Here is a 17581-nt window from a genome sequence, read left to right as displayed (position 1 = left end):
ACAGGCCAAAGGTTTGGACTTCCCTCATTCAATGCAACACAAATGAAGGTCCCGACCCCATTGATAAAGCAATAAATTCCACTAATCAACCCTGAAAAAGCATATCTGTGAAGTCAAAAACCATTTTAGGTGACTCCCTCTTGAGAGAAAGGCAAAAGTGTGCCAGAAAGTGATCAGAGCAAAGGGTGGCTACTTTAAAGATACTAGACTAAAATAAATCTTTGTAGTTATTTCAACGTTTTTTGCTAAGTACGTACATAATTCGACACATGTTCATTCATAGTTTTATTACCTTCAGTGAGAATTTACATTGTAAATAGTCATGAAAATAAAGAAAACACACGAATGAGCGGATGTGTCCAAACTTTTGGACTTTACTGTATATAATTTGAAAATGAAAAAAAAAAAAAAAACCTGTAAATATTCTCTGATATCTTGACTATGGAAATTTTACATAAATTTTATTTTAGCAAAAACGATGAAATTGATGCACATAATTTATTTTCGCGGGCCACACAAAATGATGTGGTGGACCGTATCTGGCCCCCGGCCCATTAATTTTAGTTTTTGGTCCAAAAATATGTTTTTGTATATTAAAAGTTTTGTGAAGTTACTCTCTATGTCGAATTCAGCACCAGGGTCAGCTCCTCCTGGCTCCATACCAACATTGGACCTCTTGACTTGCTTCTTCTTTCTCTATGACTGGGAAAAAGCAATTATTTTCCCTCTCAGGCACGTTTCCCACGCACACTACGTTTAGCTCGCAAACTTTCAACTCCTACTCAGCCCAGCTGGACAATTGCAAGCCTGCTCACTTGTGCGATGGACTTATTAGAGTTTCTGTTTTTCATGGCACGAAGTCATCAAAGCACTTTTTATAGACGTGTTTACCAAGTTACACGTTTCTAAACTTAACTTATGCTACATTTTCTGCACTTGCTTGTTACAAAGGCTGCTTGTCTCGTCTCACTGCTGCTCGACACTGCCATCTTGTGGCGTCCTTTTGTCATTTCGGTTGCATAACATTTAGTTGATCTAGAAATGACTCAGGTACTTTGCTTATGCTGTCTGAAGTGGTGGCAGAAATGGTCAAAAGTATTGGGACGTTCTTTATTCTTTATGGAGCACTCATTTAAATTCGACGAATTTCCCAAAAACTTTCAAGTGTGAATGGGGGCCATAACCAGAATGTTTGCTCATGGAAATGGCCCAAAATGAATAGGAAGAGACCAACATACACAGGAAGGTACCCAGAAATGACCCACAATCAACAGGAGGTGACCCAAAATCATCTGTAACCGACCTGTAAATGGTCCAAAATCAACAGCAAGTGACCAGGTTTTAGTTTGCTGACCAGAAGAGCATAGCATTTCTCCTGAAATTGCATTTTCTAGTAAATTTTGTTTCTATTATTTTATTCATTATATATATGTATGTATATATATATATATATATATATATGTATGTATGTATATATATGTGTGTGTGTGTATATATATATATATATATATATATATATATGTATGTATGTATATATATGTGTGTGTGTATATATATATATATATATATATGCCGGAATACACTAAGGTGACTTGAAGTTCCGCTCTGAGACCCCCAATTTGGTTGATATGCATGTGTGATACATTATTGGAAAGCTTAAAATCTCTATTTTCTGGGGGAAGAAAAATTTTGAACAGGAGGGCAATGTTTTTAGAAAAATGTTTTTTAAACAGCAAAACCCTATCTGGAGGCGAGAGCACGCGACAGCAGAATTACAGACGCCATGACTTTAACAAGATATTGTCACGTATTTACCTTGTTTTGATCCAAAAACTCCATGTAGCATGTATAACTGAGAGTCAAGACACAGTTGTGAATGCCTACAGCTGGATTTTGGGGGGATTTTATGGGTGAAACATGGCAATATAACAAGGGTCGCGATGCAGAAATCACAGACATCAAGGAGTGGTCGAGAATTTCTTTTTCATATATTTACCCCTTTAAACATTTTTTATTTTTTTTTCCTTTGTTTGGATCGATTATTTATCATCTAACAAATCGGAGAAAATGCGACAGTAACAAATAAAGTACAATTAAGCGATAGTTATGCGGTAGATATCCGTGACGTTTTACAGACGCCATTTTTTTCATTGTGACGTCATTTGTTTAAAAGTTTCAAATATGCGAGTGAATAATTTTTTTAAGTGTTTTTTTTTTTTTTAAACGAAATATTAGACATCAATTAATGATTCTAAGCTAAAAATGACAGACATTTTGAATAACAAATATAATTAATTACCTTCATTTAATGCCTGGGCTGAAACAAAAGCGGTTGCGCGACGTCTGTAAACAGGGGTTTTCAGGGTAAACCGGACAAATTAAAAATAGTTCGGGGGCTTAATGCGCCATGAATCTGCTATGGCAGCATATGGAGATATTGTTCTATCAAACAGAACAGTTGTTTTGGCTTAAAATACAGCAGTTTCTTTTAAAGAGGAGTGCAAGAGGAGAAACTGCTTTTTCAGTCTTGGCTGTGTTTTCTGCCATATGCATGTCTCTGTAATAATGAATCTTTTTCTAGAAAATAACCTAAATGATATTTCTTATAAATACAAAGCCAAATAATCACTACTGTGATCCCTCGTTTTTCGTGGTTAATGGGGACCTGAACCCGTCGCGATAAGTGAAAAAGTAGCGCCCCCCCACCCAAAAAAAAAAGTATTTATTCAGATTTAGCATTGGAAAGAGATTCATATAAGACATGTTTAACTAAAAAAAACAAAAAACAAAAACCCAGAATAAACTCCCAAATGTTTTTAAGCACTTCAAATGTAATAATTATTAAAGGTTTTGAACATCTTATTGTCCCACCAAATTATTTCTAAACAAGAATAAAGTAGAAAAATGCTTGTCTTTATAAGATGCTTCATTGAGTGAGTCCACTCAACTCGCTCACTCATACACAATGAGTTGCCACAGCAACGGTTTAACAAGTTAAACGATGTTTGACGCATGCGGCGCTTTGAAGTTTTGGCTCCCAGCCATCTCTGGCAAGATCAAACCTTAACATCTGTCAATCATCGTTAAATTTAATAAGCAACTCCAGTGCACTGTCTGACCAAGAAAAGCGACAGGAGCGTGAGTGAGAGGCTACATGATCTTATCGGGACAGCTCTCTAAAATACTGCATTTATTTATTTATTTTTTTAATTGGGAAAAAAAAAATCCACAATGGACTGAGGGCGCAAAGTTTAAAGTGTGAAGAAGCGACGGATCACTGTATTTGCATTTCTTCCATCGTGTATTGTTTGAAAAGTGTTTTTTAAAAAGAAATCATTCACTGCCATTGATGAAACTAAACGTCCAGTCCACTTCACTTGGAAAGGTGAATGAACGTACAGGAGTTGGACAAAACACTGTAATGGAAAAACCTTTAAAAAAAAATCAACAAAAACTAATTTAATATGGTGTACGTCCGCCTTTTGCGGCAATTACAGCCTCAATTCTTCGCGGTATATCATATAACTTGTGAATTGTTTCCATAGGAATTTTAAGCCATTCTTCAGTTAGGATTCACTAACTCTTTTAGAGACGATGGCGGTGGAAATTGGCGTATTAATTGAAACTCTAAAACTGACCATAAATGCTCAATAATGTTGAGGTTTGGGGATTGTGCCGGCTATACGAGATGCTCAACTTCATTAGAATGCTCCTCATGCCATTCTTTAATAATTATGTTCAATGATTATGATGCCAAAATGTTCGGTGTTTTGTCCAACCCCTATATGTCCTCGTTCAAATTGGACATTTATTGCGGTCAAAAGACAACTAATGAGTTAAGTTTTGTTCCCTGCAGGTGACGTGTCTGCAGGACTTTTTCGGCGACGAGGACGTGTTTGTTGCATGTGGACCGGAAAAGCTGAGGAACCAAGATGACCTGATGCTGGATGAGACTGGTGAGATTTTTTATTCTAATATTGCAATTGTGAGTGCAGTTTATGATATTTGAAAGGAACCTATGAAAGTCCATATGAGGGTCCAAATGTAAGACATTTTTTTCATAGTCTCTATCTGGGGTGTCAAACTCATCTTTGTTTTGGGTCATATTGAAGTTAATTTCCTTTGGCTGCCATTGACATCCAATCCAGACTATTATTGTCAATAGCAGGCAATGATAGCGAATAGTAAACTTAATATTAGCTTATTATCTTATCTTATTTATGTATATTCAAAGTTTTAAACTTAGCTTCTGTTTTCCATTTTTTTAAATTAAAAAATAAAATGATTTATTATGATTTTTTAAATGACAAATAAAAAGATATCCTCTATTTACGCAAAATGTTTTTTTTTTTTTTTACATTTTATATATTAACCCCTTCAGACCTGAGCATGCTGCTGAAGGACATGACGCATTTGCATCGCTAAATCAATAAATACACCGAATTTAGTTGCTATTGCCACTTCTGGGAGAGGATTGGATGAAACCTTACCCATCGAAATCAAATCATGAGGTTTAGCACGCCCTCTTTGCTATTTTTTGCTCTTTGAAAATGGACAAACATTTCAAAAAGGCAAACATAAGTGCTCATTTCTCATCAAAAACAATGAAATATTACACTAAAAAAACCTAACGAAAGCGTGAAATATCCCCAACCAAAAAATTACACTTTTGTTGTGGTGTTTGAGTAGAGAAAACATCAGCGAAGATTGTTATTTTTTGGCCAGCAGAAAAAAATGCAGGTCTGAAGGGGTTAAAAACATAAAAGGGAATTTAAACATTTTTTTGTTATTGATGCTGTTGTCTATATTATTTATCAATGTCAGAGTGTTATTGACGGCCATAACAGAGTGTATTTTATTTTTTATTTATTATAAATTCGTTTTTGTTAACACTATATTCATTCAGAACTTTATGTATTCACAAAAAAAAAATAAATAAATAAATAAACAGAAAAATATTACGACACACTTGTACGATAGCAAATGTTAATATTATAGCCTGAATGTGATGTCTACCTTTATGAGGCTATTTTTTGAAATTACCAAAAATAGTCACTTAAAAACAAAAAGAGCCGTGCCGGTTGGGGGGCTGCGGCTGTGGCTCGCGGGCCGGGTGGGCAGACGGGGGTGGGGGTGGATGTGGGGTTGGTGGTGCGTCCCCTCTTGCCATCCCTGAGGGCCGGTTGATGGGTGCGCGGGTGGCCTGGGGGACCACCCTGGATCCCGGGGGGGTGACGATGGCTGGGCTGTGGGAGGAGGGATGGGCTGCGCGGTGCCGGGATTGGCGATGGGGCGGGGTAGGGTCGGTCGCCAACGGGCTTACACTCACAAAGGATTCATACGATTACTGGGTTCTAGATCACTGAACTGATTTGTGTACACTCTACCCCTTTCAATCACTTATCTTATAGACACCCCCACCCCCGTCCCCCTCTTTCACTGGTCAACAGGCCCCCTCACTGTGTTAACCGGAAATACATCTAGCTGAAGATAGCACTAACATATTAGTAGCTAGTCTAGACGTTCAATGTATTTCTTGTTGTTTGTGTTTGTGTTTTTTTTCTTTCTTCTCTTGTGTTTCTTTTCTTCTGTCCCCCGATAACCCCTTCCAGTTTGCTGTTTTGTCATATTAAATGAGGTATTTTGAATGATCACAAATGGGACTATGTCAGACTCTCAATGTGAAACATTAAAACTGTTCAGACTTTCCGGGCACTTAGATTTCCATTCTCTGTGTCAAACAGCTGAACAGGACAGGTTAAAAAAGGGAAAAAAAAAGAAAAAAAAAGAAAAGAAAAAAAAGACAGGGAAAATATCTTCATATCTTTGATTTATGAGAGCCGAATGTGTTTTTTGTAGCCGGCACACCCGCTTTTTGCGTTTTGCAATCAATGCCATCGAGTCGCTCCCCTGCTCTGCCCGTCTCGCACCCCCTCCTTTCCCGGCGGTCAATCGAGGACACACCCGCTCTCTCTCACTCGCTCACTCGTTCGCCTTACTTCACCCCGCAGCGCGTTGCTGTCTGCACGTCTGCTTTGTATTCTCGTCAGCACTGCAATCAGCATTCCACCACTCAAAACGCAGCCCATTTATTAGCTCACTGCCTGCCATTGGCGTTGACAGGCGTCTAATGCATTTGAATTTTGATGGCTGTCTGCGAATGCTCATTTTCAGTGCCATTAACGGTGCTTGACATCCAATTCCTTTTAAAATGTAGCTAAAACCTAATTTCACTTCCTGTTCAATTTTGGTCATTTCTGAGTAATATCCTGTGTATTTTGGTCACTTCCTGTTGATGATAATTAATTTCAGTTTATTTGCACCAATGGTTATTCAAATGGATCGAACGTCTATCACCGTCAATGGCACTGAAACAATCATTTTCTGACTGCCCTCCACTTCAAATAGATTACACAAATTACAGTGGTATGAAAAAGTATCTGAACATTTTGGAATTTCTCACATTTCTGCATAAAATCACCATCAAATGTGATCTGATCTTTGTCAAAATCACAAAGATGAAAAAACTGTCTGCTTCAACTAAAACCACCCAAACATTTATAGGTTTTCATATTTTAATGAGGATGTTATGCAAACAATGACAAAAGGGGGAGAAGTAAGTAAGTGAACCATCACATTTAATATTTTGTGGCCCCCCATTTGGCAGCAATAACTTCAACCAGACTCTTCCTGTAGCTGCAGTTCAGTCTGGCACATCGATCATATCCATTCTTCTCTACAAAACTGCTGTAGTTCAGTCAGATTCGTGGGATGTCTGGAATGAATCGCTTTCTTTAGGTTATGCCGCATCATTTTATAGGGGTTCAAGTCTAGACTTTGACTTGGCCACTCCATAACGTGTATTTTGTTCTTCTGAAACCATTCTGAAGTTGATTTACTTCTGTTTTGGATCATTGTCTTGTTGCAACATCCATCCTCTTTTTAGCTTCAAATCTTTGACAGACAGCCTCAGGTTTTCCTGCAAAACATCCTGATAAACTTTTGAATTCATTCTCCCATTAATGATTGCAAGTTGTCCAGGCCCTGAGGCCGAAAAACAGCCCCAAATCATGATGCTCCTTCCACCATGCTTCACGGTGCGGATAAGGTGTTGATGTTGTTGAGCTGTTCCATTTTTCTTCCACACATGACGTTGTGTGTTACTCCCAAACAATTTAACTTTGGTTTCATCAGTCCACAAAATATTTTGCCCAAACATCTGTGGAGTGTCCAAGAGCCTTTTTGTGAACATTAAACGAGCAACAATGTTTTTAGACAGCAGTGGCTTCCTCCGTGGAGTCCTCCCATAAACACCATTCTTGGCCATAGTTTTACATACAGTTGATGTGTGTACAGATATATTGGACAGTGCCAGTGATTTCTGTAAGTCTTTAGCAGACACTCTTAAGTTCATTTTTACCTCTCTGAGTATTCTACGCTGAACTTTTGGCATCATCTTTGGTGGTCGGACACTCCTTGGGAGAGAAGCAACAGTGCCAAACTCTCTCCATTTGTAGACAACTTCTCTGACTGTCGATTGATGAACATCCAGACTTTTAAAGATGGTTTTATATCCTTCCCTAGCTTTATACAAATCAACAATCCTTGATCACAGGTCTTCAGACAGCTCTTTTGACCGAGCCATTATGCACATCAGACAATGCTTCTCATCAAGACATTTCTTACCAGGTGTGTGTTTTATAGTGGGCAGGGCAGCTTTAAACAACTCATCAGTAATTGGGCACCAGTGTTGTTAATCCTACTTTAAAAAAGTAATTAATGACAGTTACAGATTACTTCTCCCAAAAAATAATTGCGTTAGTAACTCAGTTACCTGAATGTAAGAGTAATTAGTTTCTTGGCAAAGTAATTGGTGAGAACTTTCATGTTTTTTTTTTCCACAAAAAAAACAAAAACAAAACAGCAATGTGAAGTTTAAAGGGTTTTTTGGGACAATCGGCCCTAGCCCAATTCTTTACCCTAAAGTTAACTAGGCACAGGGGTATTGCGGATATTGCAATAACTAGATAGTAACCTTTGCTATGTGTGTAAGTCATTTAATGTTGTGAATCAACCGTTAAAGTTGTTAAAATTGCTCCCGTTATCGCATTAGTTCCCTTCTGTCTACTTTTGACATGTGTAAGTTTTAAAACTATTTCATCATTTAAAGATAGATTTAAGTCAAGATTTTGCCGATTTAGGAACATTTTAGATAAAAAGTTACTTAGGTTCGCTAGGAAGGTTCTCTACAACAGAGCCTTCCTGAGAAGTCTACTGCTTTAAGATGGCGGCTGTTTACTAACGCATCTAGTTCTTTATTATACATGTTGCTGATGCAGCCGCGTCCGTCATTTGCATCTAGTTCTGTATATATGTGATATCTACCGAAGCATCATGTGGGCGTAGTTTGTAGGCTATTGGCTACAGTCAGGTATTATTGGAGCCATCTAACATAGTCGCATCGTGTTTGCAAAGACGTCTCCCTTGCCTCCTCCTCACTCCTGCTCTGCTCTCTCGTCTCCGTGAGTCCGTCTTTCTCAGACCTTTCTCGAGCCAGTCAACCAAGATAGTAACGCACGCCTTTCCCGCCTCAGTAACGGTAACGGTGTTGCCAAGATGAAAAAAGTAATTAATTAGATTACTCACTACTGAAGAAAATAACGCCGTTGGTAATGCCGTTATATTCTAACGCCGTTATTAACAACACTGTTGGGCACACACCTGACTTAAAATGTTTGTTAAAAATTGTTTTCATTTAAATCTCCTTAGGCAGAGGGTTCACTGACTTATTTTTCCCTCTTCTGTCATTGTTTGAATGCTATCCTTATTAAAATTTGAAAACCTATAAATGTTTGGGTGGTTTTACTTAATGCAGACACTGGTTTTTCATCTGTGTGATTTTGACAAAGATCAGATCACATTTGATGGTGATTTTATGCAGAAATGGGAGAAATTCCAAAAGGTTCAGATACAGTACGTTTTCATATTGCTGTAGTCACAAAACACACATGTGAGACACTTATTAATTCAAACAAAGTAACATGCAAAAAACATAAATGTCACGCTGATGATGCTACAACAAAACAATAACATCCAAATGAGCTCTTTTGATTTGCTTTGTGAAAAGGTCGAAACACTGAATGAATATTAAAATATGTTCACAAAGTGAAACTCATGATTAATTCCTCCTCATAAATACTATTAATCTCAATCTTTTGATTTCATTCACATGTACGTACAGTAAAGAATTTCCTTTAGTCACTGTTTTCTTGTCTGTTATCTCATTCACTGCCATTGACGGATAGATATTCAGTACATTTTAACTGGATTGGACGTCTATCGCCGTCAGTGGCACTGAAACATGATCATTTTCAGCGAGCCCTCCTGTCATTCTAACGTATTGTGTTTCATTGTGGCAGAGTGTCGCATAATGCGGCCAATGAACTACGGCAAGATGTCCTCCATCCGGGGTTTCTCCCATGGCTTTCAACCTAACGCGACGCAGCAAGTTGCCCCCGTCAAGTAAGGAAAACAACTTGGATTTCTGAATTAATTAGGACAGATATTGTAAATTATACTTCTGTACGATAAACAGGTAGTCCCTGGGTTACGTTGTACTTGATTTAGGCGATTTCGACTTTACGACGCTGGAGTCTCGTCCGCCATTTTGTCTCCAGTTTTTTTTTTTGTACCTTATTTTACCTCACAGTAGCTTATTTTTTTACTTTACTTTATTCATGACATGTTCTGGCCTCACTGAATGTAAAGTTGTTCATCTTTACGGACAGCAAACAAGGCAATTGTGTTTTTTGAAGTGTTTTACTTCCTTCACCTTTGACAATTTGTAAAGCTGAACCACACGTATGTACACTTACGTTCATAACGACACGCGTTTTAACAATAAAACAAATGACACAAAAACATTGGTGTTCAAACGTCCATCTAGTTTGATTATTATGGAAATTAAGTAGATAAATTGGCCTAATTTGCCTAACAAAAGTCCGCAAGCTTAGGTGCTACGAAAACTAACGTCTGTTCAATTCTTATAGCAAATTCCTGACACTTAACTCCACAAACTGGAGCTGTAAACTTAATTACAAATGCATGCACAAACAAATATTAGCTGAAACAACTTACAGCCTTATGTGGGTCAAACCAGAGCACAGCTATCCTTTATCCATGTCAGACGTCTAGAGTCTGCACTTCAGTCTCACAAGGCGACATTCCAGCCAGACCCAGCGCTGCCACCCGAGGGCAGTGTATCCTCCATCGTTTTTGGGTGTATTTATTTTGAGATTTATGGGTCCTATATGCGAAAATTCGGGTTACATTGCCAGCATAGGAACGGAACTTGTTCGGAACCCTGGGACTACCTGTACTATATATTGCCAAACCGTTCAAAACTTTTCATCAACATTTTATGTCATTATCAACATAAATAGACCAATTTGCACCACTAATTATTACGACTTTGACCTTAAACTCCTGATACTGTGGTACCTCGACATACGAACGCATCGACATACGATTCTTTCGACATCCGATGTCAAATTTGACTCGTCATTTGTCTCTTGACGACATGCTCGAAATACGACGATTTAGGACAGTGTTGCAATTTTGTTGTTTTCCCGCAAGACTTTCTTGTGCGAGAAATCAACATAGGTCCCAAGAATGTTAGTGCAGCTGTTGAAAAAAAGGAAATAGACATTTACCTTTAAAATTAGGAATAAAATTATTTTTAAAAAATAAATAAAATGAGCATGATGTGTGCGTCAGTGAACTAGCTCGACAATACGGCCGGAATATGTTCACAATCTCGACGGTCCTCAAGCCAATGGAAGCCGTCAAAATCGTCATCTTAAGGGACGACTATCCTCTCTAAATGTCGTAGCGCTATTTCGGAGGAGATGTAACGCCTTTTGTTGATAAGGATTAATGATAAAAGAGACCTCCACCCGCCATCGACTCCGACCTCCATTCGCCAGTCTCTATAAATTAAGGTAGCAATAAAAATGTTTTATTTCCAATGTATTAGTATTATGGTTTGTATTAATAATTTATCTATTTTGCTCTATGTAATTGCTATTTGTAATTGTACCTGCAGTAGTTATTAAGGATTTAGCACAGGTTCTTGGGCTGTGAAACAAATTAATCGAATTATAATTTAATTTAATTTGGAAATCCCGCTCGACATACGGCCATTTTGACATACAAACCAAGTCCTGGAACGAATTAAATTCATATGTAGAGGTACCACTGTACTTTGACTTTATCTCGTAGGTTTATTTTCTTTCTTCCTTGTGTGGCTTCCCTATGATTAGTACTGCACCAATACCAATACTGGTATTCGTATCTGGAACCATACGGCACTTAAATGACGTCATACGTATTGGGGAGAACTAAGAAATAACATGTCGGTGTATTTTTTCGAGATCGAGTTTCCGAGATGGCCGCCAGCTACGCACGCTGCTGTAAAGAAAGAGCGCTTGCCGCCCTTCCTCAATATTGTTAGACGTCCTATCATTTATCACTAGTAGACAGCTAATTCATATGAAGAGGAAGGATGTTTATTCACTGCTAGCCCTCCTAATTCAAATAAATTGGATGTCTAGCTCTTTCAATAGAAGCGTATGACATAAAAAATAAAATTTGATCCTCTAGTCAAGATGCACCCTCCCACCAATTACCGTATTGGCCCGAATATAAGACGGTGTTTTTTGCATTGAAATAAGATTGAAAAAGAGGGGGTCGTCTTATATTCGCGGTCTAGACATTATACCCATTCACGACGTTAGATGACGCCAGATATCATTGAAGTGATGTTCTGTTATGACAGATTTCAGCTACTCTCCCCATTCACGATGCTGGATGGCGCCAGATATCATTGAAGCGATGTTCTGTCATGACAGATCTCAGCTACTCTCAAGTTTGACCAGTTTGCATTTTTTTATTGCAATGTTTTTCCTTATTCAGATTTGTTTCAAGACTACAGTTACAGTTAGACATCACTTTGATAGTTAATGCAGTTATTGCATTTTTTGTTTTTGTTTTATCACAATAGATTGGTTTATTTACTTTTCATAAACCAGAAGCCATTCATTTACGAATGTGATTGCACTTTAGTTTACATATTTAAATGTTATTATGATATTAAGATTTGAATGAGGCAAAATAACATGTTTTTTCTCTCAAATATATTGTTTTAATCATTTGTTTCAGATAAAAAATAATTTGGTGTTCAAAAAGTCTTTTTTCAAACTTGAGTCTTGAAAAAGAGGGGGTTGTCTTATAATAAGGGCCGTCTTATATTCGGGCCAATACGGAAGTTTATCACCAGTGTTGTTAATAACGGCGTTAGAATATAACGGTGTTATATTCTTCAGTAGTGAGTAATCTAATTAATTACTTTTCTCATCTTGGCAACGCCGTTACCATTATGTATGCGTTACGATGTTGGTTGACTGACGCGAGAAACGGCTGAAAAAGACGGAGTCACGGAGATAAGAGAGCAGAGCAGGAGTGGGGAGGAGGTAAGGGAGTGTGACGCCGTAGCACGCGAACACTATGCTAGGTGGCTCCAATAATACATGATTGTAGCTGATAGCTACTATGCTAGGTGGCTCCAATAATACATGATTGTAGCTGATAGCCTACCAACTACGCCCACATGATGCTTCGGTAGATATCACATATATACAGAACCAGATGCAAATGACAGACACGGCGCCATTAGCAACATGTGTAATAAAGAACTAGATAAGTTCGTAAACAGCCGCCATCTTAAAGCAATAGACTTCTCAGGAAGGCTCCTGTAGAGAACCTTCCTAGCGAACCTAAGTCACTTTTTATCTAAAATGCTCCTAAATTGGCAAAACTTAAAGCTATCTTTAAATGATGAAACAGTTTTAAAACTAACACATGTCGAAAACAGACAGAAGGGAACTAATGCAATAACGGGAGCAATTTTAACAACTTTTACGGTTGATCCACAGCATTAAATGACTTCCACATATAGCAAAGGTTACTATCTAGTTATCGCAATATCTGCAATAACCCTGTGTCTAGTTAAGTTTAGGGTAAAGAACTGGGCGAGGGCCAAGTGTCCCAAAAACCTTTTAAACTTCACATTGTGTGACCTGTTTTTTTGGGGGGGGTGTTTTGAGAAAAAAAAACATAAAAATTATCACCAGTTACTTTGCCAAGTAACTAATTACTCTTACATACAGGTAACTGAGTTACTAACGCAATTACTTTTTATGGAGAAGTAATTTGTAACTGTAATTAATTACTTTTTTAAAGTAAGATTAACAACACTGTTTATCACTAGTAGACATACATCCATTTGAAGTAGGAGGGTAACAGCGAATGAATGTTGAATGCTAACCCACCCACTTCAATTGGATTGGACGTCGAGCACCATGAATAAAGCAGTGTCTGATCAAACCAGGATAGCAGTGACTTTACATTCAAGTGAGTATCCCATAATTTAGTATTAATAAATGAACACTTCTTTTCAAAAACATATGGCATCAGAACAGTATCGGCCTCGGAATTGGTATTGGGAACCAAAAAATTGGTATCGGTGCAACACACATGAATAACCATGAACCATGAATAACCATTCACACATGCAGTATTGCCAGTCATTTTTTACATTGTCACATAATTAAGATTTTTACTTTAATATTATTAGTGTCCTATCAGTTGTTTGCACTTGCTGCTGTTATGCTTTGGTGTTTTTCCGCTCATTAACATGAAAAAACGTGTGAGCAAACACAGTCTTTGCTGGGGTATAGCGTGTGTGTGTGTGTGTCTGCATAATAAGAATCGAAATGATAACCAGAGGGGAGGAAAACGACAAACTGCTGCCGCTGTCTGCTGACTCAATCCTGCAGTCACCGGCATGAAAAGTACATCACTGGTCGTTGACGACGTGCGACCCTTGAAAGTCTCAGCAATGAGCGTTTGTAACCAATTGTTCTCTTGGTGGTTTCGGCGCAGCTTGCGCAACAAATGCTCAAAAACACGTCCGTTTTCGCAGATCGTTGTGTCTGGATTGAAAGGGAGAAAAGGTTATATGAGTGAGTCACAACACCATCTGATGGGGCTGGCGGCTCAAGAAGGCTGATGAGAGTTGAGAATTCTGTGCAGCATTGGCAGATGCTGACTGATACTGTACATATTTTGGAAAAATCCTTTTAAAAAAAAAGCTTTTCTGTGTGGTTTTGCATTAAATTACCGTAATTTTCAGACTATAAGGCACACCTCACTATAAGCTGCCACCCACTAAATTTGACACGAAAACGACATTTGTTCATAGATAAGCTGCACTGGACTATAAGCTGCAGCTGTCCTCACTGCATTATGGGATATTTACACCAAAAGATACCTGTAACAGTTTATTTGACAGTGGCGTCATAAGACTGTCATAAAACGGTCATAATTATGACATGACACTGTCATGAGCATTGCATGAGCTTGCGGAGCGGATGTCATTTAGTGTCATTTGGCAAAGTATCTCACTTTTGAATGAATGTAATAGATTCGAGCTGGACATAAATGGACTTGGTGATAAAATTTGCCAGATGACACTTAATGACATCTTTCATAAGCATTCATTAATGCCCATGACAGTGTCACGTCATCATGATGACAGTCTAATGTCAGTCTTATTATGTGGCTGTCAAATAGTGTTACCTATTAACCCAAATAAAACAACAAATAAGCTGCACTGGACTATAAGCCGCAGGATTTAAAGTGAGGGAAAAAAGTAGCGGCTTATAGTCTGAAAAATACGGTACGTCATTCAACTGCTATTGTCAGTGATAGACATTCTGTCCATTTGAACCCTTTCAGTGACAGTGCTCATGAAAGTGGACAGCTATTCAAAAGTTTAGCAGCCCTTCAACCCTTTATTAGGGCAAGTCACTATTTTTGGTCATTAAAAAAATAACTTCAATAATTGCAATTATTTTAATGAACAGCAAGCCATATGTGTGGATCTCAATCACAGACACAGAGACCTAAAATGGCGAATAAGTTTGTATTTAATAAAAAGTACAGCCAAGCGAGCACGCCAAAAATTACGCAAGTATAACAAAGTACAATTAAGTGATCACAAAGTCCAACAGAAAATAGAGCACAAAAAATCAAAATGATCAATCTAGGATACAACCGTAGGAATGTCAGCGAGCACGAATATGATTGCGCGCACAAGCAATTAAGCAAGGCAATCGTCCGACACAGCTGTTAGACAGAGGCGTCCTTAAATACAGCGTGCTCCTAATGCGCCACAGGTGCGTTGCATGACCCCGCCCATCAAGCTCAATCAGATGCTGGAATGAAAAAAGAACATACAGTGGGGCAAATAAGTATTTAGTCAACTACTAATTTTGCAAGTTATCCCACTTGAAAATATTAGAGAGGCCTGTAATTGTCAACATGGGTAAACCGCAGCCATGAGAGACAGAATGTGGAGGGAAAAAAAACAGAAAATCACATTGTTTGATTTTTAAAGGATTTATTTGCAAATCATGGTGGAAAGTAAGTATTTGGTCAATACAAAAATTCATCTCAATACTTTTTTATGTAACCTTTGTTGGCAATAACGGAGGCCAAACGTTTTCTGTAACTCTTCACAAGCTTTTCACACACTGTTTTTGGTATTTTGGCCCATTCTTCCATGCAGATATCCTCTAGAGCAGTGATGTTTTGAGGCTGTCGTTGGGCAACACGGACTTTCCATTCCCTCCACAGATTTTCTATGGGGTTGAGATCTGGAGACTGGCTAGGCCACTCCAGGACCTTAAAATACATCTTCTTACGAAGCCCTGGCTTGCACTGGCTGTGTGTTTGGGATCATTGTCATGCTGAAAGACCCAGCCATGTCTCATCTTCAATGCACTTGCTGATGGAAGATTTTCTCTCAAAATCTCTCGATAACGGCCCCATTCATTCTTTTCTTTACACAGATAAGTCGTCCTGGTCCCTTTGCAGAAAAACAGCCCCAAAGCATGATGTTTCCACCCCCATGCTTCACAGTGGGTATGGTGTTCATCTGATGCAATTGAGTATTCTTTTTCCTCCAAACACGAGAACCTGTGTTTCTACCAAAAATTTCTATTTTGGTTTCATCTGACCATAACACATTCTCCCAATCATCTTCTGTATCATCCAAATGCTCTCTAGCGAACCGCAGACGGGCCTGGACGTGTACTGGCTTCAGCAGGTGGACACGTCTGGCAGTGCAGGATTTGAGTCCCTGGCGGCACATTGTGTTACTGATAGTAACCTTTGTTACTGTGGTCCCCCCGTGTGGTTCTGGGATTTTTGCTCACCGTTCTTATCATTTTGACGCATGGCGCCCCAGATCGAGGGAGATTATCAGTGGTCTTGTATGTCTTCCCATTTTCTAATAATTGCTCCCACAGTTCATTTCTTTACACCAAGCATTTTACCTATTGCAGATTCAGTCTTCCCAGCCTGGTGCAGGTCGACAATTTTGTCTCTGGTGTCCTTCGACAGCTCTTTGGACTTGGCCATAGTGGAGTTGGAGTGTGACTGGCTCAGATTGTGGACAGGTGTCTTTTATACCGATAATGAGTTAAAACAGGTGCCATTAATACAGGTAACGAGTGGAGCCTCGTTAGAAGAAGTTAGACCTCTTTGACAGCCAGAAATCTTGCTTGTTTGTAGGTGACCAAATACTTGTTTTTCACTCTAATTTGGAAATAAATTCTTTAAAAATCAAACAATATGATTTTCTGTTTTTTTTCCACATTCTGTCTCTCATGGTTGAGGTTTACCCATGTTGACAATTACAGGCCTCTCTAATCTTTTCAAGTAGGAGAACTTGCGCAATTGGTGGTTGACTAAATACTTATTTTCCCCACTGTATGTGGACACCAGGTCCTTATGACTAGTCACTTGCTCTATAAAGGGTTAAAAATATTCACCAGTCAGCTTTGCTATGACATCATTCACTCGCATACATCTTGCTTTTTTCCCCTCTGTCCTGCTCCCTTTAGTTCACAATTGACATTTGTCAAATGTGCATTTGTCAACAAATGCGAAAGTAATTCATTTTAGCAGTGATTTATGGTCACCCCCACTCCATCCATTCTCACTTCCTCTCTCCAGACCGGGAGCGCGTCATGGTATGCGCAAGCGTATCGCATCTCGCTCTCTCTCGCTCGCTCTCTCCTGCCTTTGTGCCCGCTAGTGTAGTACAGCACAGCCAACGTCTTCCCATTCAACACTTTAGTAGCCAGGCAGCTGCTTCTCTTCCTCCTCGTCCATCCGCACTGTGCTTTTCATCTTCATCATGCCAGGGGAGGAAGGTAGGGAATTCATTATATGGAGGTTATAGACGTATTTGTGCGCGCGATTGAGGGTACTGCCAAGATTAACTGCGACGATTTGGACGATGAAGACAGCTAGACGTGTTGTGTAACAATCTGTCTATGTGTGTGTGTGTGTTTTATCAATGGATGAGGTTGTTGTGTTTTCTTACAAGGATGATGATGATGGTCCATGATGATGAAATTGTGTGTTGTGTAACATCTATTTTCGTCCGCTGTGG

At 38.7% G+C, this 17581-nt stretch overlaps 1 protein-coding gene across 5 annotated transcripts in view; it reads left to right on the top strand.

Moving 5' to 3' along the window:
- The window catches only part of LOC130906457 (serine/threonine-protein kinase DCLK1-like), a 69070-nt gene that overhangs the window by 24375 nt on the left and 27114 nt on the right, over nucleotides 1-17581 (top strand). For 3 of the 5 annotated variants that reach the window (XM_057820824.1, XM_057820823.1, XM_057820826.1), the window contains 2 exons: nucleotides 3857-3956; nucleotides 9420-9522. In XM_057820824.1, the coding sequence (XP_057676807.1) occupies nucleotides 3857-3956; nucleotides 9420-9522 (203 nt within the window). Of the gene's footprint in view, nucleotides 1-3856; nucleotides 3957-9419; nucleotides 9523-16913; nucleotides 17340-17581 lie in introns of those variants that run through there. The other 2 variants (XM_057820827.1, XM_057820828.1) reach the window with 2 other exon arrangements.

This window comes from Corythoichthys intestinalis, chromosome 18 (assembly GCF_030265065.1).
Source record: "Corythoichthys intestinalis isolate RoL2023-P3 chromosome 18, ASM3026506v1, whole genome shotgun sequence".
Lineage (NCBI taxonomy): Eukaryota > Metazoa > Chordata > Actinopteri > Syngnathiformes > Syngnathidae > Corythoichthys > Corythoichthys intestinalis.
This window is presented reverse-complemented; position numbering and strand designations above follow the sequence as displayed.